This window comes from Chroicocephalus ridibundus, chromosome 5, assembly GCF_963924245.1.
Source record: "Chroicocephalus ridibundus chromosome 5, bChrRid1.1, whole genome shotgun sequence".
Classification (NCBI taxonomy): Eukaryota; Metazoa; Chordata; class Aves; order Charadriiformes; family Laridae; genus Chroicocephalus; species Chroicocephalus ridibundus.
In genome coordinates, this window is record NC_086288.1 from 31,633,021 (window position 1) to 31,657,176 (window position 24,156).

General features: G+C 43.1%; 1 protein-coding gene across 1 annotated transcript in view; it reads right to left on the bottom strand.

The window, feature by feature from the left end:
- The window catches only part of GRID2 (glutamate ionotropic receptor delta type subunit 2), a 765,251-nt gene that overhangs the window by 54,366 nt on the left and 686,729 nt on the right, over positions 1–24,156 (bottom strand). Inside the window, exon 14 of the mRNA XM_063336608.1 lies at positions 21,104–21,270. Coding sequence (XP_063192678.1) covers positions 21,104–21,270 — 167 coding nt within the window. The remainder of the gene's footprint in view (positions 1–21,103; positions 21,271–24,156) is intronic.

Genomic DNA, 24,156 nt, shown 5'->3' on the forward strand with positions numbered 1-24,156 from the left:
ACAGAGACCTTGTCTCAGGAGAATAAAAGCCCTTCTGAAACGTATGAGAAAGAGGAGAACTGAGGGTAAGCGAAGGCAGAAACAGTGACAGAGAAAAGAAATATGAGGGAAAAGCTGATATTAACAAAAGCAAACAGTTACACACTGGATGTGAAGAAATCCGGACCGTGAAGAGTGCCCTGGGAGAAACACCAAGGAGGAAAAGCTTCCCAACAGGACCAGGACCAGAAAAAGAACAGAATTCTCAGGGGAAAACACTCAAGTGAACAAAAGTCCCCCAGACTGGTATTGAGGTGGCACTTGATGAAGTTATGAAAGGACTCATATGGTGTGCTTGCCTATCACAGCAGCATAATGGATTCAGTGACCCAGCAGATCCCTTTGATTCCTGTGGTCATATAACAGCAATAAAGCAAATTGCCTGTAGCTTTGTCACTTGGGTCTTCTGTTTTATCAGAGAAACAGACCTAAAACAAGCACCCCAGTGCAACAGTAATGGGTTTTGGCATGCCCCATTGCTGTTCCCTCAATGGTAAGGGGGACACGTGGTGGATGAAGGACACCAGACCTCTCATCTCACTGCTCCTCCCCTTCTCCCCTCTGTCCTCCTCCTGCCAGTGCCCCTTGGTGCTCCCCTTCCGTAGCCCTGCCTGGGAAACCTGGTGTGGAGTACCCGGCTCGCCCAGCTGCAACCCCCAAATCTAGCTCCTTGGATAGCCAAAACGTGTGAGGGATCTCTGCCCAAAGACCACATAAGTGGCAATCTGGAGAACCTAAGGTAAAGTAACCTCTGGAGACCCTTGTGCAGTGCACAGCTGCCAATAGCTGGCTTCTGAAAACAGTTTAGCTTCCAATGGCCTAGAGCAAGTGGCCTTTCTAAATAAAACCAGCTATATAATGAACCATTAACTTTATTAACACCAACCAAGCTTACTTAAAATATTATTATAAGTGAGCATATAAATAGCTAAGTAAATGCAAAGTTATTTCAGAGCTCCACAGGGGATATTAATAATGATAACTTCCTGCCGGTGAGACCCTGAAGACTCTACTCAAAAGTTAAAGTTTCCTTATTAAAAATACACTTAAGGCTTCCTGGTCCAGCAGAGATTTATTTACAGCCACCCACTTTTAGTACTGAGGGCTTATAACACTATTATTCTGGCTTTATTTTTAGTGGGTAAAACACATATACCAGTGAGCTGAAGGTCGAATCCAAGTGTTTGATGGATGGACGGTTCAGGGACCACCTCTCCTTTTTGTGAGGATTTTACAGTCTTTACTCTGTGCTAACATGTGATACTGTGAAGCACTTTCTTTCCTCTCACTCGTTACGTGTCCACAAAGGAATATAAGACTAACTCTCACTTCACCAGCCCTCTAAATATCTGTAATCTCAAACCACTGTCTCTAGTGCCTTTTGCCGATAACAGCCCTCAATACACAATGTCAGCACAACTATGAAATTAAAGCATGTTAAGGCAAAATGCCTTCCAACACTGTTAAAAGTTTTGGCCTCCCACATGAAATGAATCGTTAAAGCATTTGTTTCCTTTTGGCTTTGCTGTCAAGTTTTCTGTAGCAAAAAACTAGCAAGGGTTTTATAATGGCTCCTGTCACCTTGCGTCCGACCTCCTCAGCAACACGTGGAGTTCACTTCAGCCATTGCTTTATCCATAATTTCATCCTAAACAACCCCAAGTCCATAAAAGCCACAGAAGAAAAAATCCCACTTTATTATCATATCGAACATGTCGTGTTCTTGAAATAAACCAGCATCATGAAGCTTTAATCCTCTTTCAGCTTCCCCTAAATGCCATCAATCAGAGAACTGTCAGCTCAAGTGTGACAAGAAACCTGCGTCCATTCCCCTGAGACCCTGGTGAAATGAGTATTATTAGACCATTTTTTCCTTCAGAGGGGTTCGTTACAAAAGAGCGAAGCATCGAGAAATGCAGTCTCCAGCACAAGATCAATAATGATACATCTCCGTTGAGAGGTTTTAAAACGTTACCCAACATGTGGCAAAAACCTTTGCTGTTTTCGAGGTGTGTAGTTAGGAAAGGTGCTGGAAAACTGGCCGTGTGCCGTCATCCGGCACATGATAGAGCCTCCCTGCAGGAAAGCTGAAACACGTATGTGACAGCCTGTGTGCAAAGACTCCTCTTTTCCCTCCATTATGAAAGCCAGACTCTCAATAGAGAAGTAGATGACTCTTGCTCAGGCTTTTGCCAATCAATAAGCTAAAGATCACTCTTCTCCTCTTCGTCTAAACATAAACCGTCCATTGAGCAGTCTGGGATATTTCAAAATATCTCTGTTTGTGTCAAGTTGCTCAGCAAAATAACAAATTCATACCAAGACGTGCCAGAGACATAATTTTGTCCTATTAGATGTATCTGACTTAAAGGGCTGTGAAGCATTTTCTCCAAGTTTTGACAGAAATGAATTTGATCCTGTCTGCGTAGCTATGGACTGAACAAACGTAATACACACTTCTCCTCCTTCCCAGACTTGTATTCCATGGAAAGAGTTGTTTTATTTTAAGAAAGGAAGACCCCAGGAGAGCATATTTGGATAGGTATATGTTGTAATACTACTTCAAGGCCTCACTCTACTAATTTTCCCTGTCATTGTTTTACTGAGAAGAGCATTGATATGTTACTCTTATGAGAACCTGACATGTTCTTTCTCTTGCATTTTGTCTATCAATTTATGTCTATTTACAAGCATTTCAACTTCCTCAGTCAAGACAGACAAAATGCCAGTGGGGGAAATTCAGTGGGTGGAGAGGTTTGGTAGTTGAGGATATGAAGCCTTCTATTTTGTGTTTATCCTCTGGTAAAAATAATCCATAATTCATTTGCAGTAACGGCATGCTGTTATCACTCACTGATCTTCTTCAAGCTTATGTGAAGTTTTCAGACTTAGTTCTGCCACCCATGTTAGAAGTGTCAATGGGCCCAAGGTTCAAAAGCGCTGAGATGGAAATACCAGCCTGAGGGACCCATCCACAACATAACATGGTCAGATGACGGGAGACGTGTGGTTAGCTTCCACTTCTGCAGTCTTTCTTCCCTAGAGCATCAGGGAAGCTCAGGCTAACCATCGTGGAGAGGCCAAGTGACATTAATGAGAGTCCACGTTTTTTCAAACATGTTTTGGAATTCCTTTGTAAACTATTTCCTAGTATAAAATAGCCCAACCACATGCAGAATGAGCAGACGTATGACGACTACAGCAACTTGAAGAATGACCTCATAGAGAATGAGCCATTTCTTTCATCAATCATTTCAAATGTCAGCATGATTATTAAAAACCAAGCCAATAATATTCATCTAGGAGTTAACGTGAAAGAAACAGGTATTGAAGTCAAACTAGCTACTCACCACTACAGCCCCAAATGTTTCGGTCACCAAGCAGCATTAGTAACTGATATTTTATGCTCCTCTGAACTACTACTTCTTCTGGCCATCAGCTTTCTTACTCTCCTCCAAGCATATAAGTTGCAACCATCTGACAGTAATTGCCATGACAACTGATGCCGGTCCCAAGAGTACAAAAGACAATATCGCCAGCAAAACCCAATAAGCAGTGTAATGAAGTAGAACAGATCATGGGAAGTTAGTTGTGGGTTCATGGTATGGACAGTAAACAATCTGGAGGATCCCCTGGGTGTTCTGTGGCTATCCACGTCCCAGGTTGGAGCATTCACATATGCTGCTGAGGGTGACTTAAGTGCCCTGAATAGGACAGAGATACTGCAAAGGAGCAAACTATAACCTTGGAGGAGAAAGGCAGCAGGCTGATGGCAGGGGAAGAGTGGTTTAAAATGAAGTGAACAGATTTGCAGGCAGTAGGGCTGGAAAAGCAATTATAACACCTAGTCCAGCATCCTGGTCCATAAAGGATCTCCCAATGATGTAGGAAAAAAAGCCAAAGGAAGATTTTCAGGGCACAAATCAGGATTAGGCACCCTCCTCCCATGCATTTTCAACTTCCCAAGCTTTCAGCTTACTGGCCTTCTCATCCCTGCCACAAAGTAAACATCTGAAGACAAAAATCTAACATGTTCTTACAAAATTGAAAAGAAAAGAAAAGAGATAAACACACAAGTTTTTATCTACTCAGTTCTAATAACTAAGGAAATGCCTTAATTATAAGCATAGGTTAACTGCATGGCATCATTATAGGGCTGATTTGGAGTTGGCTAACTGATTTAATTGCATCCCTTACCTTCAGGTTTCTTTGATGTGGAACCTTAATTCAGATTTTCCTCATTTTACGATGACTGATCCTGGAATTATTATAAGCATTCTTTTCTATTTCTTTCTATCAAATAATGGGTTTCTGCTTTCAACTTTAACAAAGATTTCAGTTTAAGAGTTTCTAATGACATTAAAGTATCTAGCTAATACTAGCTAATTTAGCTAACTACAGTGTTATTGTGGAGTAGACAGGGTAGCGCAGGAGAAATGATGTGCTAAGAGCAGCAGTTCTGATTGACAAGGCCTTGAGCAATCGCCTTCTAATTTTGTAATTTGTTTCCTATTTTGAGTTAAAAAATAATCCCTGAATATCACACTATTCTCTCCTTCAACCACAAATTACTCCATTTCATTAAAACCAAGTCCAAAAACTTAGCTTAGAAATTTCTCTGAAAGAAAGCCTTTCAGCGGCTGGAGTTCAGAGTGGGTGATAAACCTCCAGCCAGGAAACAATTCTGTAGAAAAGCAAATGTTGCCAAGAAAGCTTCCTGCAACCCTGCTGTCAAAGCACTGTGCCTCAAGGCAAGCACCACTAACGCCCCAAATGAGAGTGATACAGACTGCTGAAAAGAACAGCAGACAGAAATAAGGATCCTTCTTGCCCGGATGCAATGTTTACGTTAGCGCTGGCAGTATAGCAAGAGGCTCATGAAGTCCAGCATCAGGCTTACGGAGAAAAAGACTTTGGTTTGTAGGCAGCACACCATATTGCCTTGTCCATGAAGAGTATATCATCAGTTTCACCTGCAAACATCACAAACTGAACTTTAAGAAGGCGCCTCCAGATAGGAATAAACTACCCTGTTTATCCAGATCAATATATCAGTTGAGACCTGCAGCATTTCTCCTGCTGAATAAAGATACCACGCTATTTACACAGAGATAACCTGCACCATTACTATTAAGATTCAGCCCTGCGATAATTCCAGCTGTAAAGGATCGGCTAGACATATATTAGAGATCTAAAGGGCTGTAACATTTAAAAATTTTAGCCAAGGAGCTTATCGTTTCCTAGCCAAGATGAAGGGCTGGCATCTCTGCTTTTTCCTCAATTTGAAAAAAGATACTGGTGTGTACGCAAGTGCCTGTGGGAGACGAGAAAGCTTCTCTGTGAGAGAGCACATCTTCAGGATTGAACCTGAAAGGCAGCACTGTGGGAATCGTCTTGAATTGCAAGAGGCTGAAAGGAGCACAGCATGGTCCGCTCCCAGTCCTGCCAGCCCGGGACAGAAGCCTCCTGGTGAGAGTCGCTTACCCAGGCTTGATTTCAAGCACAAGCAAAAAGATTATGACATTGGGTCGGCCCAATCAACGGACAAACCACTCTCACTTCCTAGAAACTGGGGGCGGGAGGGGTGGGGGGAGAGGGGGAAGAAGAAATAAGAAATCCTCTCTCCTCCTCACTGAGCAACAGCACTGATCCCAAACACCGGTTTCGTTTTTGAAGCTTCACCCCGCAGGGTCCCACCGCAGAGCACTGTCCCTCTTTGGCAGCGCAGGGGACAACAGGCTTCTCTACAAGACACTGAGGCGGCCGACGGGGCCTGCGGCAACCGAAGCAGCAGTAGGCAAGTGCTTTGGGCAGACAAAAAGGGAACAGCCAGCGGTGCCCAGGCACCAGGTAATTTGCAATAAAGCTGGCAGGGGGGAGAGGAAGGATGCTGTGCCCGCCCATGGCTGTGCCGGCTCCGAGCCAGCAGCTTCATCTCAGCTACTGCAGCTCTGGGTGGAAGCAGAGAGTCCGCTTCTCCAAACTTCAGCCCTTAAAAACCCCCCAATACCAAACCCACCCTGGATTTCTTCCACAAAAAAGGCCTCAGAACAAGTAAACAGTTAAGGCATGTGGCCTGCGCTTGGGAATAAAGAAGGAAAAGCTGAGAGAACAGGCGGAAAAGGGGTGGTGGGAGAAGCGACAGCTTTGCGAGCTGGCCGAGTGATTTGCAGGGTTACCTTGGATGTGTTCATCCCCCCAGGCTGTTTCCCACTGCGAGTTGGAGTGACAGCCCCTTTGCTTGTAAAGCAGAAGGAGAGGGTATTGCTACACATTATTCCTCTGCTCTCTGCTGCCGGCCCCGCTACGAACACAAATATTTCATTTTGGGGGTGAGAGTAAAATATGAACGCTGCTGCCACCACAGTGACCTACTTACCTATACAGCCACGGATATATTTGTTCTTGGGTTAAACACTTGTCAGTGGCTCTTTCTAAACCCCCTTATTTTCAAGAGGAATTATATATTTAACTTGGAGCAAGATTGCTACTCTTAAAAAACTTAAAAATGAGCGTTGTAGGTGTTTCTAATTTAAGAGGGACATGAAGATCAACAGACCTTCACTTCCTCTGGGTTTTAACCATGCTTCATTTTCAGTTGCTTTCCTTCTATGGATTTTACAATTTTTCTCCAGATTTATATAAAATTGGGGAAGAACGCGGGGGAATTTGATGCTGCGGGTGAACTCCAACGGCTTTTTGAAAGCCCTGGTCGCTGAGTGACTCTCAGAGCTGACAAGTTTCCGCAGCTTTGCATAGTACTTCACAGGCAAAAAAAGAAATGAACATAAATGCCCTGTTTCATGGGGACGTTAATCTTGAGCCTTACATCTAAATTATGCAAAAGACATATTTATAGGATTAAATTCTCCCCTCGGCTAAACCAGCATAAATCTGGCATAATTCCATGATCTGAAGATCCACTGCTAATTAACTAAAGTCCCTCCAAACCCATGGAAATTAATACAACCAAACAATATTAAAAATAGAGTACACACTTCTCCGCTAACTCAAGGCTCAGTTCTGCATGCTTCCTCTGACATGCTGCTCGAGGAATACCCCAAGCAAAGCCAAAAAATTCAATCCTCGATCAGGAACTTCTAATGCCTGCTCTCAATGCTGCAAATCCGTGCTTACTAGTCTGCTACATTTGTCTCCAAATATTACTGTAATAGAATTTGTTTTTTTAATTAAAGAAATTGAATTTTTAATTAAAAAACCAAACTCAAACCAACAGCTTATCTGTCTTATGGGCTTTCTGTAGGAATCTGATATCTTTGGAGATACCGATGATCTCTGGTACATTTAGGCAGCCCACCAACGAAACTACATCCAGTAAAGTTATTTTGCCCTTTCATGTCTATTACTAGTTGAAACCTTTCTGCTTTGGTGAGAGCTACTATAGTATGTAGTTATCTACAAAGCAAGGCAATTAAGTGGCAGCTTCTCTTCACTGCTTTGGAAATTCACCTATTCTTACACGATTCTTTCAGCTGAAGACCATAGTAGGAAATATAAGGAATTTATTTTTTTTTTTTTAATTACAATAAGCATAAAAGGATCATTACCTTTCCAAACAAGTGTTCTTCCCCCACGGTTCAGTCCTAAATTGCAAGGGCTTTTCGAGTGAACTAGCAAAGCCCCTGCATGCTACTTAGCACATGCGAGAGAGAGACATACTCATGTGCCATGATAAATTACTACCACTAGGACTTAATCAGGAGTGTAAGCACCCTCTTGAGCTAGGGCAAAACCCCTCGTTATGTTGTGCTGTGACTATAATGGACTGATTATTAAAATCCTTCTATTGAGAGTGATCATTAAAGGAATATGATAAAGTATTTGATTAAGAGAAAGTCCCAAGTAAGACAGACTTTACTGACTTACTACCAGGCAGCAGAAAAGAGCAATTTTCAATACTTTGCATATGAATTTAAAAAAATGGATTCTTCCTGATTAGTTTTGTTGTGTGGGATTATAAATCCTGCCTTGCCCTCCTCTCCTCCTTTTTTTTCCAATTTTTTTTTGCCTGGTCATTTAAAGCGTCTATTTCTGTTCATTCAGTCTAATTTTATCCTGTTTTATCTATTGTTTTATTGAGCAATTTCAATATTCTGGTTCTATACAAGACTTTTCCCTTAGTCAGGAACTGCAGTCTGTAATAACAGCAATCAAGGCAGTTCATTCTGACAAATGTATGTCAGAAAAAGACTGCTGTGGCTTTGAAATATTGAAAGTGACTGATAACATAATGTGTGAAGCAGAATAAATGCATACAAATGGAAGTTTTCGCTGAGCAGCCAAAGTATGAACCAAATACAGTGTCAGAGCTTTGCACTGAAAGCTCTGCGTGCAGGTGGTTACAAAGGCAAATTACGATGCACTTTGCAAAAGTGTTTTATGAATAAAGTGGCAAGCACAGTTTTTCCTTGGCCATATCATCCTTTTTTTCTGCTTGTACTTAGTCATAAAGCAGAATGAAGCCATGTTTAAGTACAAAACCCGGGTCTGGAAAGCCACTTGGTCTTTATAAAAGCTATCAGAGGTATGACAGCTGGCATCAGGGCCCTGCTTTATTTTGGGCTCACCTAACTCGATTGGCACTAATGCAGCAAATAAAACACATTGTGCAAACGAGAGTCCCAAATATATCCAACTGATTTATAGAATCACAGAAGTGCCTAGGTTGGAAGGGACCTTTCAGATCTTCGAGTCCAACCATCAACCTAACACTGACAAAACCCATCACTAAACTGTTCTGTAAGCATTGTGTCTAACCGTCTTTTAAATACCTCCAGGGATGGTGACTCAACCGCTTCCCTGGACAGCCTGTTCCAATGCTTAATAACCCATTCAGTGAAGAAATTTTTCCTAATATACAGTCTAAACCTCCCCTGGTGCAACTTGAAGGCATCTCCTCTTGTCCCGTCGCCTGTTACTTGGGAGAAGAGACCAGTCTCCACCGCACTACACCCTCCTTTCAGGTAGCTGTAGAGAGCGATAAGGTCTCCCCTCAGCCTCCTTTTCTCCAGGCTAAACAACCCCAGCTCCCTCAGCCGCTCCTTGTAAGACTTGTGCTCTAGACCACTCTCCAGCTTCGTTGCCTTTCTCTGGACTCGAGAATTTTCATGTTAGCAAATGCTTCTATCTGTTCTGACCCCTAAAAAAACTACAGAGCCAAGGTGAGTTTTCGGAAGCCAATTCTGAACCAGGCCAATGCTAGGGACTAGGTCTCTGAAATATTTCAGGAGACATTTGGATCTGTCTGGCACAGCCTAGTTAAGCGAACCTGCTGCCTGTGCCTGCGTTTTGATGTGGTGCAACCTCAAGCCCCTTGTCGTGTTGGTGCCAGGACAAGCCGCAGCAGCGCGACTTCTCCGCCTAGCTTGGGCAGAGGCTCTGTAACCCCTCCAGCAGCAGGACAGCTGGATGTGTGCTCCAGGTGCCTACCAGCCCACTGCCCATCACTCAGACTTTTGGGGGCTCCAGAATGCGGAGCAGCCCAGCTGGGCTGTGTGCTAACTGAAACATACAGCACAGATGTTTTCCAAGGCCACTTATTGTTTACACCATGACAAAAAAAAAAATCTTGACACAAGCCTCTCTGCAGATTACTGCCTTGGTTTCCTTGCCATCACCAAGTCTTCTTTGGGATTTGGACGGAGGTCCTTAAGACCTCGTGATACCTCATCCGCAGAGCATTTTTTCCTCAAGGCTACTGAGGCCCCATACATTGAGAGAGTAAATGCTTCCCCACCCCATCTTCTCCTTCCAACTAATCCAGCCCTTTCTAATCACTGCACTCAGGCATACTAGTGACCCTGCTGGGGACACTGTCTGACTCCTCCTCCCAGTTTCCACCTGATGGCTCCAAGGAGCAACCTACCCCATGGGCTTGCTCTGCAACACAGCAGAAATCTTCTCTGGGTAGTTTCCTTACCTTTCTCACTTTGCTAAGCTCCCCTCTGCATGGAGCTGAGCAATAACAAAGGCTCCATTTATTCACCCGCCCCTAATCACTCACAAGCACCCAGCTCCTCCCTCTCCTCTCACTCCCTCTGTCCCTGCAACCAGCTTTCTTCTTCCTCACATGTTATTTCAGTGAGGGAAGACACCTCTGCTACAAACCCTTCCTTGGCTCTATGTTCTGGAGACTCTCCACCCACTCTTTTTTTGCTTTTCTCTACCTCCAAACTTGACTTGACTCTGAAAAGTCATCAAGCGCGGCTAGCACCTTCCTTTGCCTACTGATGAATCAAGGATGGGTGACAAACAGCAGACAGGTGGTTTATGGCAGGGGAAATCTCTGCAGGCTTGAGGCAGCCCCTGATGTAACAGTTCCATGGACAGAAGCAAAATTCTTAGCTCAGGTATGGATAAATCCCCTCAGCTGTCATATCATCAAGTTCAGTATTTATCAGAGCATATTTCACCTTTGAAAAAAAGCTTTATATTCAGGGAAAAGCCTTTCATTTTTATCTGTAAAGCAGGACCAGCTGAAGACTAGCTTTATGGTCGAGCTAAAGGTTAATTACCTTTTAAGCCAACAAAATGGGTTAGGAAAGATCTATTATTCTCTACTGTTTTGCTACTTTTGCTCATTTTAACTGAAATAGGTTGACCAGTGTTTTGAGCAACTTAGGTCAAGAGGCAAGAACCTTTGGCAGGTAGTGCTGGTATGGGGTAGGTGAGCTAAACCCTTATTTGTGGTTATTACAGTTCTGTCGTCAAGACAGCTGCATGGCTGGATCCTTCCTATTTGCAGCGAAAGCTTTGCACTCGCTTTCCACCCCACTTTAAAGGCAAGGCTGCTGCCCAGCTGAGTTGGAGTGAGTATTTAAACCTGCTCCTCTTGAGAATGATGCACACAAATGTAAGAGAAGCTAGCCAGAAAACAAAATATGTACTACAGGAAAGTGTGCATTAACTGTAAACCTAATCTCTTCTTTAGGAATCCATAAAAAAGCAAGTTCCTGGAGGGAAGCCACTCACTGAGATTTCTTTTAGCTTTACTATCATCAGATTTATAACCAGGCAGTTTCAAATTCTGCAGCCATGTACTTACTCACTCTATAAAACTTTAAAACACATGAACAACTCAGCTTACAAGAAACGTTGCTTCCACATAGTTGGATGAGCAACACTGCTTCCACTGACTGTACTGCACACACATTTCTGGGTAATATCTGGTCGTTTTACACGCCAAGTCTGTGGTGCCTAAGGCTATAGAAGTGGATAGAAAGTAGTAAGAAATAGCTTGCAAAGCGATAATGTACTGGCAATTTAACACATTACAATTAGACTGTTTTCTTTGGGGTGGTTCGTGGGTAATTGGGGAATTAATACGCATGAACAGCTTACCTGGCTTGCCTTTCTGAAACTTTGAATGCAGTGCCCTTTCTGAAAGTGAGCATTGGTTAGGAAAAAGAGAAGGCATCAAACTGTTTTTTTCATGGCACCTCTTTTCCAACATGCAGCAACTCCTTCACCCCGGCATCGTTTGGTTGCAGAGGAGCTTTCCCATGATGAAGCCAGCAGGCAGTTCTCTGATTCTCACAGACCTATGCTGTATGAAGACAAGAAGATCTATATGCCCTTCCTTTATGATTTTCTTTCTCGTGCTTCATCTTAGTGCTGCTACTTCAGGATCCTTTAACTTACCCCAACAATTAATATTATGGTATATTTTTAGGAAGACGTTCTTTACAATGAGGGTGGTGAGACACTGGAACAGGTTGCCCAGAAAGGTGGTGGAGGCCCCAACCCTGGAGACATTCAAGGCCAGGCTTGATGAGGCTCTAAGCAACCTGGTGGAGTTGAAGATGTCCCTGCTTACTGCAGGGGTGTTGGACTAGATGACCTTTAAAGGTCCCTTCCAATCCAACACATTCTACGATTCTATGATATTTAAAAAGCCCACTAATCTGCCCACTGCCTTTATATGCTTTCATTAATTAATTTTCCATTATATGTATGTTATAAACTTCATAGCTGCTGCAGAATCTTTTAACCCACCTCATCAGTTAATATCACAGCATATTAAAAAGTTGCTAAGGACTGTGTTTCTGTAGGTGTCTCCATCTCTTTCGACTTCTGATCATCAGTCTACTGTGAGACCTGCAAGCACCAGATGCACACCATCGGGAATCAATAAAACCATTTTTCCTGCTCTCACAACGCAATGTGTGGGAGCCACAGCTTCCCTGCAGTCCTACAGCCAGCAGCCCCCACTAGCAAGTGGGATGTGAATGGATAATAAAGCCAGGAAACACTTCTGATGACAGTGCAGGAATCTTCAAAACCTGCAGCTCTGCATTAGGCAGCTAGTGGAGTAGGATGCAAAGGTACAGACAACGTCAAATCATCTGGTCCCTGGGGAAAGCTATTAGCAATGTGCTCATCCGGGATTACGGAATACTGTAAGCTTGGATCAGATGGTCGTGGGGTTGGTAGAAAGAAGAGAGAATAGTGGTGGGACAAAAGCGGCTTGCTAGGTCTTCATATGAAGTAATGGATGCCTTTTTTAAAAATCAGAATGAAGCTACGTGTTTTCTTATAATCTATTTGAGGTTACAGGTCTTCGGCCTGGATTTGGTGGTCTGGGAGTGAGCCGTGCAGAATGTGACCACCCTGCGGCTCCGCTGGGCAGGCGGCTGGCCGGCTGAGCAGCACTTCCACAAGGTGAGTTTGCCGGCATGAAGGCCAATTGCAGTTTGTCTTGGAGGATTTGGGTCAGGAAAAAGGAAGGTGGATGTGTTTTGAGACCTACGGCCTGATGAAATTCCCTGTTTCACTCCTAAAAGTCTTACGTAGACAGTAAGAAATAAGGATAGAATGTTACTTTGGATGGTCAAGAAATATTACATTGGTATGTTACTACAGGTTTTGGTTTGTGTTTTTTTTTATTTTTTTATTTAGTATCCTTGCTATCTAAGAAACTATCTTGTTATGTGCAACTCTGAAGTTAAGGCTTTTCTTAACAGTGACTATATCTGAATCAATTAAGACCGGACTCTCATGTCAGACAGCTCAGAAATCTGGAGTTATTTTTTTTTTCCCCTCTCACGAATGTAATTTCAGTTATATGAACTTGTGACACAATCTAAGGGCAAGCTCTAAGAATTGAAGTTTCCTATTTAAATTCAGGAGTTTGCTTCAAGTCCAATAGTTTTCCCAATTTGCAAAGTGTTCTAATTTTCTGGAATAATAAAAAAAGGTTCTTTGGAGGGGGATTTAACTAATTTCTCTGCTGTATTATGCGGAATTTTATACAAACAGCTCAGAACAGTATTTCAGTTCTAAGCAAATAACAGAGGCAAACCAAAGTTGAGCTCTTATTAAGGCATCCACCATTCTTCAGGTGATCACTGTATTTAATCATGAAAAATCCAATTAGATCACTTTGGTCAGTCCTCTGAAGGTTTAGGATGTAATCCAAAACTCTTATTTTCCCCATAGGTGGTAAAATACAAATCAGAGACTTAGGGACACTCAAGGGTTTTCATTAAAAAAAGAAAAAAAGGGTACATAGTCCCAAGGACTCAGAAAAAGAAACCGAAGTCGTTAGGAAGGAAGTAATTTTCGTTGCGCTGGAGTCTTTGGACATCAGTGACCTCCAAGACACAGAATGAAAATCTAAGGAGAGAGAATTAATAGCGAAGAGACAGGAAGAACACGTATTTATGATGCAGGGCAGGAACTTTCTAAAACTCAGGATTTTGCTGATGTGATAAAAAGAGGACAAGAGAAAATCCATATCATTTATTTAAAGCATAACCCTAATGATTTACTAAGGGGGAATCTGAAACGCTACATGATGGCTCTCCTCCTTGCCTCCAAAGTTCTGGACATCTGAAAGCGCATCACTTGCTGCTAGTGAGGCGTCTTTAGGCTTGCCATGGGGAAATCATTACAAGTCTCCATTCCTTTTTTCCCCCCAGGACAGAAAGAAGTGACTGGCTTTTCTAGCTGCAACAAAACTTCTTTGTGACTCTTTGTGATTTATGACAAATACAATCTGAGGTTTCTGTGGAAGGTATATGGTAGTTGCACCTTCCATTCGATATGCCATCACGTGGCCCACCTCTCACAGGTGACCACCAGGAGGTACGTGACTGCTGCTTCTTTGTTTGGCACACAGGCACCATTAAGTGTCTGTAAGCTTCTGCTCAGCCGGGGTGAGTGCTGTCCGGGGAAATACAGCTGGTGAGCAACAAGCAAGAGGCCCACGGTGTGGGCTCTGAGGCCAATCTTGTCTTTTTTTCTTTTTATTTATCACTGTTTCCTTTCAAATAAAAGTGAAGTCTTTGGGGCAGAACGCACATGGATGCTCTTGGGATATGAGGAATGCAAAACATAGAATCATAGAATCATTTAGGTTGGAAAAGACCCTTGGGATCATCGAGTCCAACCATCAACCCCACTCTACAAAGTTCTCCCTTACACCATATCCCTTAACACCACATCTGAACGAGCCTTAAACACATCCAGGGATGGTGACTCCACCACCTCCCTGGGCAGCCTATTCCAGTGTCTGACCACTCTTTCTGTGAAGAATTTTTTCCTAATGTCCAGCCTAAACCTACCCTGCTGCAGCTCGAACCCATTCCCCCTTGTTCTATCACTAATTACCTGTGAGAAGAGACCAGCACCAACCTCTCTACAATGTCCTTTCAAGTAGTTGTAGAGAGTGATGAGGTCTCCCCTCAGCCTCCTCTTCCTCAACTAAACAGTCCCAGCTCCTTCAATCGCTCCTCATAAGATTTATTCTCCAGGCCCTTCACCAGCTTCGTTGCCCTCCTCTGCACTCGCTCCAGCACCTCGATATCTCTCTCGTATTGAGGTGCCCAGAACTGGGCACAATACTCAAGGTGTGGCCTCACCAGTGCTGAGTACGGGGGGACAATCACCTCCCTCCTTCTGCTAGTCACACTATTTCTAATACAAGCCAGGATGGCATTGGCCCTCTTGGCCACCTGGGCACACTGCTGGCTCATGTTCAGCCGCTTGTCAATTAGAACCCCCAGGTCCTTTTCTGCCAGGCAGCTCTCCAGCCACACTTCCCCAAGCCTGTAGTGATGCATGGGGTTGTTGTGGCCCAAGTGCAGGACCCGGCACTTGGCCTTGTTGAAGCTCATACCGTTAGCATTGGCCCATCGGTCCAACCTATCCAAGTCTCTCTGTACATCCTCCCTATCCTCATGTAGATCAACACTCCCGCTTAGCTTCGTGTCATCTGCAAACTTGCTGATGATACACTCTATGTCCTTATCAAGGTCATCAATAAAGATGTTAAACAGAAATGGTCCCAACACCAAGCCCTGAGGGACACCACTTGTGACCGGCCGCCAGCTGGATTTAACTCCATTGACCACCACTCTTTGGGACCGCCCATCCAGCCAGTGCTTGATCCAGCAGATCGTATGCTCATCCAGGCCATGAGCTGCCAGTTTTTCCATGAGAATTCTATGGGGGACAGTGTCAAATGCTTTTCGAAAGCCTAGGTAAATGTCCACAGCCTTTCCCTTATCCAGTAATCGGGTCATCTTGTCATAGAAGGAGATCAGGTTCGTCAGGCAGGACCTGCCTTTCATAAACCCATGCTGACTAGGCCTGATGCCCTGCTTGTCCATTATATGACTTGTAATGGCACTCAAGATGATCTGCTCCATGACCTCTGTGGCTTGATTTTTTAGCAGTACTGGGTGTTGACAGCTTTTAGTTGCTTAAGTGAAAAGCCAGCCGCTGGCCTCTGATGAGTATGAAATGAAAGTTGCCTCTGCCTCTAACACGCTGTGCGTCCAGGGGAGTGTAATGATAGGACGAGGGGTAATGGTTTTAAACTGAAAGAGGGGAGATTGAGATTAGATATTAGGAAGAAATTCTTTACTGTGAGGGTGGTGAGGCACTGGAACAGGTTGCCCAGGAAAGTTGTGAATGCCCCATCCCTGGAAGTGTTCAAGGCCAGACTGGATGGGGCTTTGAGCAACCTGGTCTAGTGGAAGGTGTCTCTGTCCGTGGCAGGTGGTTTGGAACTAGATGATCTTTAAGGTCCCTTCCAACCTGAACCATTCTGTGATTCTATGACTGTAGTGCAGAAGAAGAAAGTCAGCCAGCGGAGGAAGGGGGGACCAGGATGCAAGTGATTTGCTGTCATCCTCTCCTCGACCCCCACCAGAAACCAGCCACCAGCGCAGTGCCTGAGCCATTGCTGCTGCTGCACTTTAGGAAGCACAGACATCCTCTGAAATACTCTAAAAAGAGTTTGCAATTATATTTATACCTCCCAGGGGTGCAATGGAAGTTTTAAAGTTTAGGGATGAAAAGACTCCTTAACAGGTGTCAAATTTAGTGTCAGCATACAGTTCCTCATGAAGCAAATGACACATTCTCTTCCAACTCTCCTAGGAAATTTGGCAGTTCCCATTACTAAAGTCGTTGTCATTACCTTGAAAGAAAAATACAGAGAAAGAGAGAGAGAGAGAGAAAACTGACACGCTGCCTGGAGGCTGCTGGTGCTCAGAAGGTTAAGTCTCAGCGGCATAGAAAAGGGGTCAGCCACCTACCTGAGCACTCCAACTGCCTGCCTAATGGCATGGCCAGACGTGTTTGTTAAGATCTGCCACACGTGAATGAAGTCATCAGGACGCTGCGACAGGTCCAGCATTCAAATGTCACCCAGATTATTTTCTACATTATTCGTGCTACAGCCACACACCTATTTTCAGGATGGACTTGAAGCACCTGTTTTCAGAGACAGCGTTAGGCACAGAGCAGTCACGTCGCTGTGTGGGACCCCAGCTGGCCACTTTGTAATCCCAATACAGCAAAAAGCCAATCTCATTCTGCAGTCAGACCACTCACTGCTGCTCATGTCCTTGTTTTGGCCTAGAAGAGATTTTCTGCGTGCAGAAAAGGAAGGTCTCAAAGAGCAGTTTCTTTGCAGAGCTTTCAGTTGGTTACCCTTCTCCTCCACTGAACTGTACCTGCACAAAATGCTTTTTTGAAGGCATATTGATATTGCACTTTAAACGGTATAAAGTTTCCCATAAAAAAAAATTTTGTCCAACTTTTCATATAAAAAACATTTTGTCCATCCCCAGAATGTTAGATTTCCTTGAGTCTGGAAAGAATTATCCTGCACAGGGTTTCATCTTCTGTGGTGTGGCTGGAATTAAGTTTTTAAAAGCCCAGCAGATGTGCATGGAGTTTCTAAGTGATTTGCATTTTGCCACACGCTCCACTAATATTTCACTATACCCAAACTTGCATTTGTAAGAATAATTCTGATTCTAAATTGCATCAGATCAAATATGCGGAAGCATTCACTCTTCTCTCTAAAGGGTGAGATACTCATCTTACACCTGTAAAATTATGAACACAATATGAACCTATGCAAGCAAGCGTGCCTCAATGGCGGTCCATCCCCATATGATACTTGCTTAATTGCATCAACTTAAAATCAAGTATATATTGAACTTTTTGTGCTAATTTAGCCATAGCTGTAGCCGCAGCCACCTTCACTTTCTGGTTCCTTTGTAACTGGAGGCTCATTCTGCACTGGTGGGACCGCAACCCATGCAAACACAGGGGCACTAACTGGTAGCAGCAGTTTGAGGCTGGGAGCAGCGCGGCTGTCGGTACCGGCCCCGTGCTGTGCGTGGGGCACTGCGGCTCCTCCGCCTCTTCGGTGCGGTGGGTATCAGATAACCCGGTGGTCATCAGCTGCGGTCCCACATCCCAAACGCAGGTACACTGCCACTAGGACCACCACCGCGGCTTTGGTTCTCACAATGTTCTCGGATGTTTCAGGCTGCTTTTTAGCACCTCACAAACTACCTGCGGTATAAAGGGGCACGCCACCATGATCACTTACGGTAGAAAATGACATCAGAGCACTTAATTTTTGCAAGGCCCCAGCTGTGTTTTGCGGGCACCTCAGCATTTCAAACTGATCACAGGTTTAATGACTTTCTTAAGTAGCCTGATGGGTAAACTCCAGTAGAGACTGGAATACTTCACAGAGCAGGTGAATATCCTTGCAGTGCCCAAAGGCCACAGTGTTCTGCATGTGTTAATCCCCTGGAGAACAACACAACAGACATCCCGGAGTGGTTTCGGAAATCCCAAATGCCTAAACTTTACCACAGTGCTATCTTGACTGCAATTCATGCCCTGTAGCATTGGAGAGAGGTGTGGGTGTTTACACCCCTCTGCCTCTTTTCCTGTTTCTCTGGAAATTGCCTGAATGTTCAGAAAAGGTAATGAAAAGCCTTAAACTCATGCCTGTGCTTCCTGCACCGAGACCGAAATCTCCTGTAAGTTTGCCAGACCTTTTACAGCTGCACCCTAGGGATTTAACACGGAGCAGTTTATGGGTTTATATGAAATTTCATAAAAGAGAAGCCCTGTATTTTCACATAAATATATTTATTTGGGGAAAGATCAAGAAATGCCAATATATTTCAAACCAGTTCCCCACTGCATTAAAGAATGTGAAATATTCATGTGAACATTTGCTAATCCTATCCAGTGAAATCTATTTCCCTCTCTATTTAACATGCAGGCAACAGCAGCTGAAGGTTGCTCAGCCTTTTCATTAGGAAGAAAAGTAAGGATGATTTGTGAAAACCACATGGAAGTAATCATAAGGAACAGCACTGAAGGGCTTTAGAATAAAACCTTGTAAGCTACCTTGTAAGCATGCTTTCTCTTTCATGTGTTTGTTTCTTATATGGTATTTCATAGCTTCAAACTGTAAATTTATATTTACAGACATAATCAGAAGTGCAATATAATATGCTTTCATAATGCAGAAATAAAAATCTAAGGGGCAGCACACACATTTTCAGATTATATATCTCAGGCCCTCTAAATTCTCCAGTAGGGAGCACCACTCCCAGCAATTCCAATTTCTCTGTTCAACCATTACTCTTGATACTGTAACGAGTTACTTTCCCATCAGGGCTAGGTTTTGCGTATCCATCCAGACCCTCCTGTGGCCCAGTGTCTCACAAATAATCCCTTTCTTCATGCACCTGAACTCTGTTAACTATAGCAGGAAATGGAAAATGAGGAAATCTGAGCGCCTATGATCCCTGACTCCACCAGGGAAAAACATCTGACCTTGGGAATTCATTTAAGTCTCCTTATGCTATAGATTCCCTAAGCATTAAATGTAAACGGCATTTACTTTCCACTGAGAGATGCAAATATTTAAATATTGCTTCGAAGATCTTCAGATAAGAAGAGCTATATATGTGCAAATTTTTATGCTTCTTTCTGCTTTCCTGCACCTTCAAGATATGATAATACACTGAAATGCTGAAATTTTGTTCCGAAATAAGATTGTACTTGGAAATGTCAGGCCTGCACAGACCAATGATCCAGAAGTTGCTAAAGGCAGTGTATCAAAAGATGTAACCTAGCCTCGCCAGGTACTGAATACTGTGACGAAGAAGATAATCACTTACCAGAACCAGCCGTGACCATTTCCCCCGTGTACTGAGAACTACAAGTATATAAATGATGTCAGAAACAGTCCCTAAGGGGCGGTTTGGATACATCCACCTTGACTTGGAGGGCGGTGGCGGCAGGGATGAAGGATGCTCGGCTGTGCGGGCATGAGCCATGCCGTGCCACTTGGCAGGTTCACTGCATTAAGTAATAAAGACACAGACTACGAAACTCCCCTATGTCTTCAAGTTTTTGTACTTAAGCCTGCCTGGGTAATGCTCTGAAGGGGATGACCTAGCACCTTGACTGGCACCTGAGATCTCTAACAGCTGGAAGTGTTTCTTAGAAAGATGACAGCAAGAAGTTTTGCTCCTTTGTTTTGCACGGAGACCCCGAACACTACAGAGGCAGAGATTTTTAGCAGAGCCAGCCTGGTCATGGCTGGAATATTAAAGTATTAAAGCATTCAGTGAATAGTTGTCTATAATGCTAATTGTAATGCATAAACCAAATATATACTTCCTTGAAATTAAATTTTTCATTCATCCTGCGAACTTCTGTGTTATGCGACTGCTGTATTAGCACAAAATTCAGCCAAATTGCTCCCAACATAGGAGAGATTTCAAAGAATTCAAGCCTTCTCTGTGCATGCAGTATATGTGAGCAGATAGTGATTCCTCTGAATCTGCATATTGTTACTTATTGGTACTTTTTACCCCTACCTCATTCTATGGACTGAAGACAAAGGCGCTAGCCTGAACGAAGCTTATTTGTATGACGTAATTGTTCACGTTCATTATAGCAACCACACAAAAGAAATCCCATCACAGCAACTGTAAAATTTTGTTACATGCATCTAACACAAACCATTAGAATCTGGGTTGAGAGAATAGGTTCAGAATGGAAAAGGATCATGAGATTAGCCCACATCTTCTAAAAGCTGGACAGCAGATACAATACTTTTTAATGTTTGGTTATTTTTCACATTTCACACACATCCTGATTTAGGAATGAATACTAGAGTGAGGCACAAATACTGCAAAGGCACAATACATACAATTAATTTAGTATTTTTGATCTTAGTAGAAAAACAGTGCCAGAGGCATCTCTAAAGATCTCACTTTTGTAGCCCAAGAGATTGATTAGTATTGGGATAAGCATCTAAGCTTTTGGGTACTGATAGGGGTCTCTTTGCTGAAACATCAAATGTTCTTGTTTGTCCCCTTCGTTTTTCCCATTAGTGTCCAAGTTGACCTTTTTCTCTTTAAGAAAAGGCTCCTGTAACAGGAAGGGTTGAGTTACGCTGTCCCTCTATAAAAATGAATCAATCCTTTCCTCATTTTCCTGCTAATGATGTTCAGCCTAGCTCATTAATGTTTTCCAGAAGAAACAAGAACAATTCAAATAAGAGCAACACGAAGTATATTTAATGCAGTTTCTAGAAAAGTGAATAATCCCATGTCTCCGAGGAAATGAACGCCTATGTAAGAAATGAAGTGGATTGCAAGCACAAGACGTTTTCCCTTCACAGAAAATTAAATGAAAAGAGGGGTCCAGAGCTGAGAGACACCTTCCCTTAGGACCTGCTTCTCCTTCTCCAAACCCTTACCTTTGTGAGAAGACGTCTCGGTAGGGGCTGCCGTGCTGCAGTGCGATCCCATATCCTCTGTCCGCAACAGTGTTCCCGATCGTGTAAAACGAGCAGTCTGCGTCGTTGATGGCCACGTACTCCAGTACCGCTGCGTCCCATACAAAGGCGTAGTTCCCGTATTTCACCTGCGGTAAACATGGCAAGTGCTCAGACTAAGGACTGTCAAGTCTAAAGGGAGGTCAGTGCACCTGAACACATGGCAGTTTCAGCACAGCCTGTTCTTTAAAGAAAGCAAAGTTTGGGTGCCCAACAGCTCTCAGCAAAAAAAGCACGCTGTGACTGATGCCACACTGCTTTGGCTGAGCACCTCAGCAGAAACGGAAGAAACGTGGTCTGAGAACAACATGCCATCAGTGAAACAGTGCCGTGCAGGCAGGAAACCTGTTCCTCTTCACGGGACAAAGGAAACATCGGGCTCCCTCCATCAATGCTAAATTCCACCCCAAATCCCCCACTAATTTTTTTCTTTGAGCCGTAAAAACAACCCTTTAGAGGGAACGTAGTCACACTGGGAGAAGCGCGGGAGGGTAGGCATGGCTATCCAGATGGAAGACCAATGTTCAAGATGGTCCACGTTTTAGTCATGCTTCAGGTTGCTGTAGACATCACGAACACCCATTGGTCTTCCGTGCATGATTGTGGGCAAGATCACGCCAACTAGATTTTTTGGGATTACTTTTCTCAGCATGAAGCATTTTCATGTACCTTCAAAGACTTTTGTGCAGCAAGATCGTGTAAGCCATTTTAACTGTTTGACTAAGATAAATCCAAACCAACTCATTATCTTGAAAAGCTTTTAAAGTAACATTTTGAAGTAACATTTGAAACAAATGCAGTTTTTTCTTTTCATTTAAATACATGGGAAGTATACAAAATTTCAGCGTTTATTCAGAAGCAAGCTTTTAAAAACAGAAATTCAGTCAAGCAAATCCTTCCTTATTTCAGTGAATTTCCACTTTCCAGTCAAATAATATTTTTCTGAAAAAAAAACGTAAAAAATAAATCTCTAGCTGCTCTACCAGATCTTTTACCAGTTTTCTGTTTTGTTGGTCTCTATGTCAGACTTGAAGAATCACATTGCTTTTTTCCTGACCCCGTGCTTGGCTTCACTCAGTGCTTTTCCTATGCCATATTAGCCAACTAAGCTGTAAAACTAGGCTGAACCCATTGACTTCGTACATCTAATGGGAATAAATATGTGACAGCTAAGTGAAAAGTAAACAAAACACAAAAAGGCCATCTGGGGCCAGGCAATCCAGAGAGAATTCAAAACCAAGTCAGCATATCAAAATAAGCAATGTCAGTACATCATTTAGATTAGGTTTGACAATGTAGATTATGTTTTTAAAGACTGTTTACATATAAAAGCTACTGAAGCAAGCCACACCGGCTGCTTGCTCACAAGATGTAGCGCACAAGGAACATTTGCATTTGGGACACATTCCTTTTCATGCATAATCAATCTGAATTAGACACTGCAGGCCTGGAAAGGGAATACTTCCTATTTCCATTTGTAGGTGCAGCACAGGGAGGTTTTGTGCAGATTTTGGAGTGGAAAGGGAGCCATATTGTCTGTGGCCTCAGAATGACTGGCAGGAGAAAAAAAAAAATAAATCTATTTTCAAAATTCACACACACACAAGTGCAGGACTGGATCAGTTTTAAACTTCAGGTTCTGAAAATGGTCAATAATGTTTTTTGGTTTTTTACCTTCCAGTGGAGGTTTAGGTCTATCTCAATGGCCAAGGAATAAGGGCTAGAAGTGAACTCACTGCTAACAAACAATACAACTTGTATGCTTGTCTTACAGGCACTGCAGTTCACACAGCTCTTCCGAGCTTGGGTTTGTACCAGGACACTTATTCTGATCTTCCTACAGGCACCACTTGGCTAAGAAATAGATAGAATGACTGAGAAAAAAGCCCTTCCTAAGAGCATTTAAAAGGTTAATGACTCAGCCTGAAAAAGAATCATGATGTGCAGGCAGCAAGGGAGGGAAATAGGAGACAAAAGCAGAAGATCAGAAGGGGGGAAATGAATCTTGAAAATGATCAGATGGACTTTCCAAACAAAGGAATTAAGGAAAAGTGGGGTTCGAAAAGATGAGTAATTTTACATGCGGGGAGATAACCTTTGAGGTGATGGCAAGAGTAAGAGGGTTGTGTTTTGACACCCGCTTTTGTCCTAACCCACCCTTTTAACATCCTAGTGCATTGAATTCACCTAAGTGCTTGTAAAGAGACTCATCACAGCTGCTCAGCTGGTCAGGAAAAATTCTCTTGATTTGGCTGCCTTGCTGTAGAACAACTCACAGTGAGAATATATAAAAGTGGTAAAAGCACTTACTGTCAATAATATCTGTGATGAAGTGGTATATATAAGATCCTTAGAGCAGACCTGATAATATCACAGTTCAGGTTCCCACCAAGATATTACTTTTCATAGATAAGATCACAGTGAGCCTCAGTTAAAGCGCACAGGGCAGGAAAGAGATTGGAGAGCCAGAAGGGATCATCCCAGCCATCTACGTTCAACACATGATTGTTCCATGCAATAAAATACACCCTTTTTAGCATTTTTGTCCTATCCATTTCCAAATCTAGGGAATTCAAATCCCTGGAGTGAACCTAAGTTGCAATTGTCATGTTTGCAATCACTCTCTTTATGGAACTACTCCCCAGCCTGACAGTTTTCACTGCTATTCAACATATTTATTTTTACTACTTTTTTTTTTTTTTGTTTAAATAACTTTCTTATGTCATTCCTAGTTATTTTTCCTTTTGCAGTTCTAAATACTCTCACTTTGGGGCTGACACCTTTCAATTATTGATGAACCTTTCTGTTGCTTAGCTGAGCTGGATATAGCTTGCTTTAATCTTTTCTTGTAAGGCCATCGGTTCAGTCCTCCCATTAGCAGTGACACTAGGTTTGAATTGTCTCCAATTCTTAATTTTTATATATGAGAAAACCACCTGTCTTGCTAAGGGAGAATCAGTTATTCCCTTTCTAGC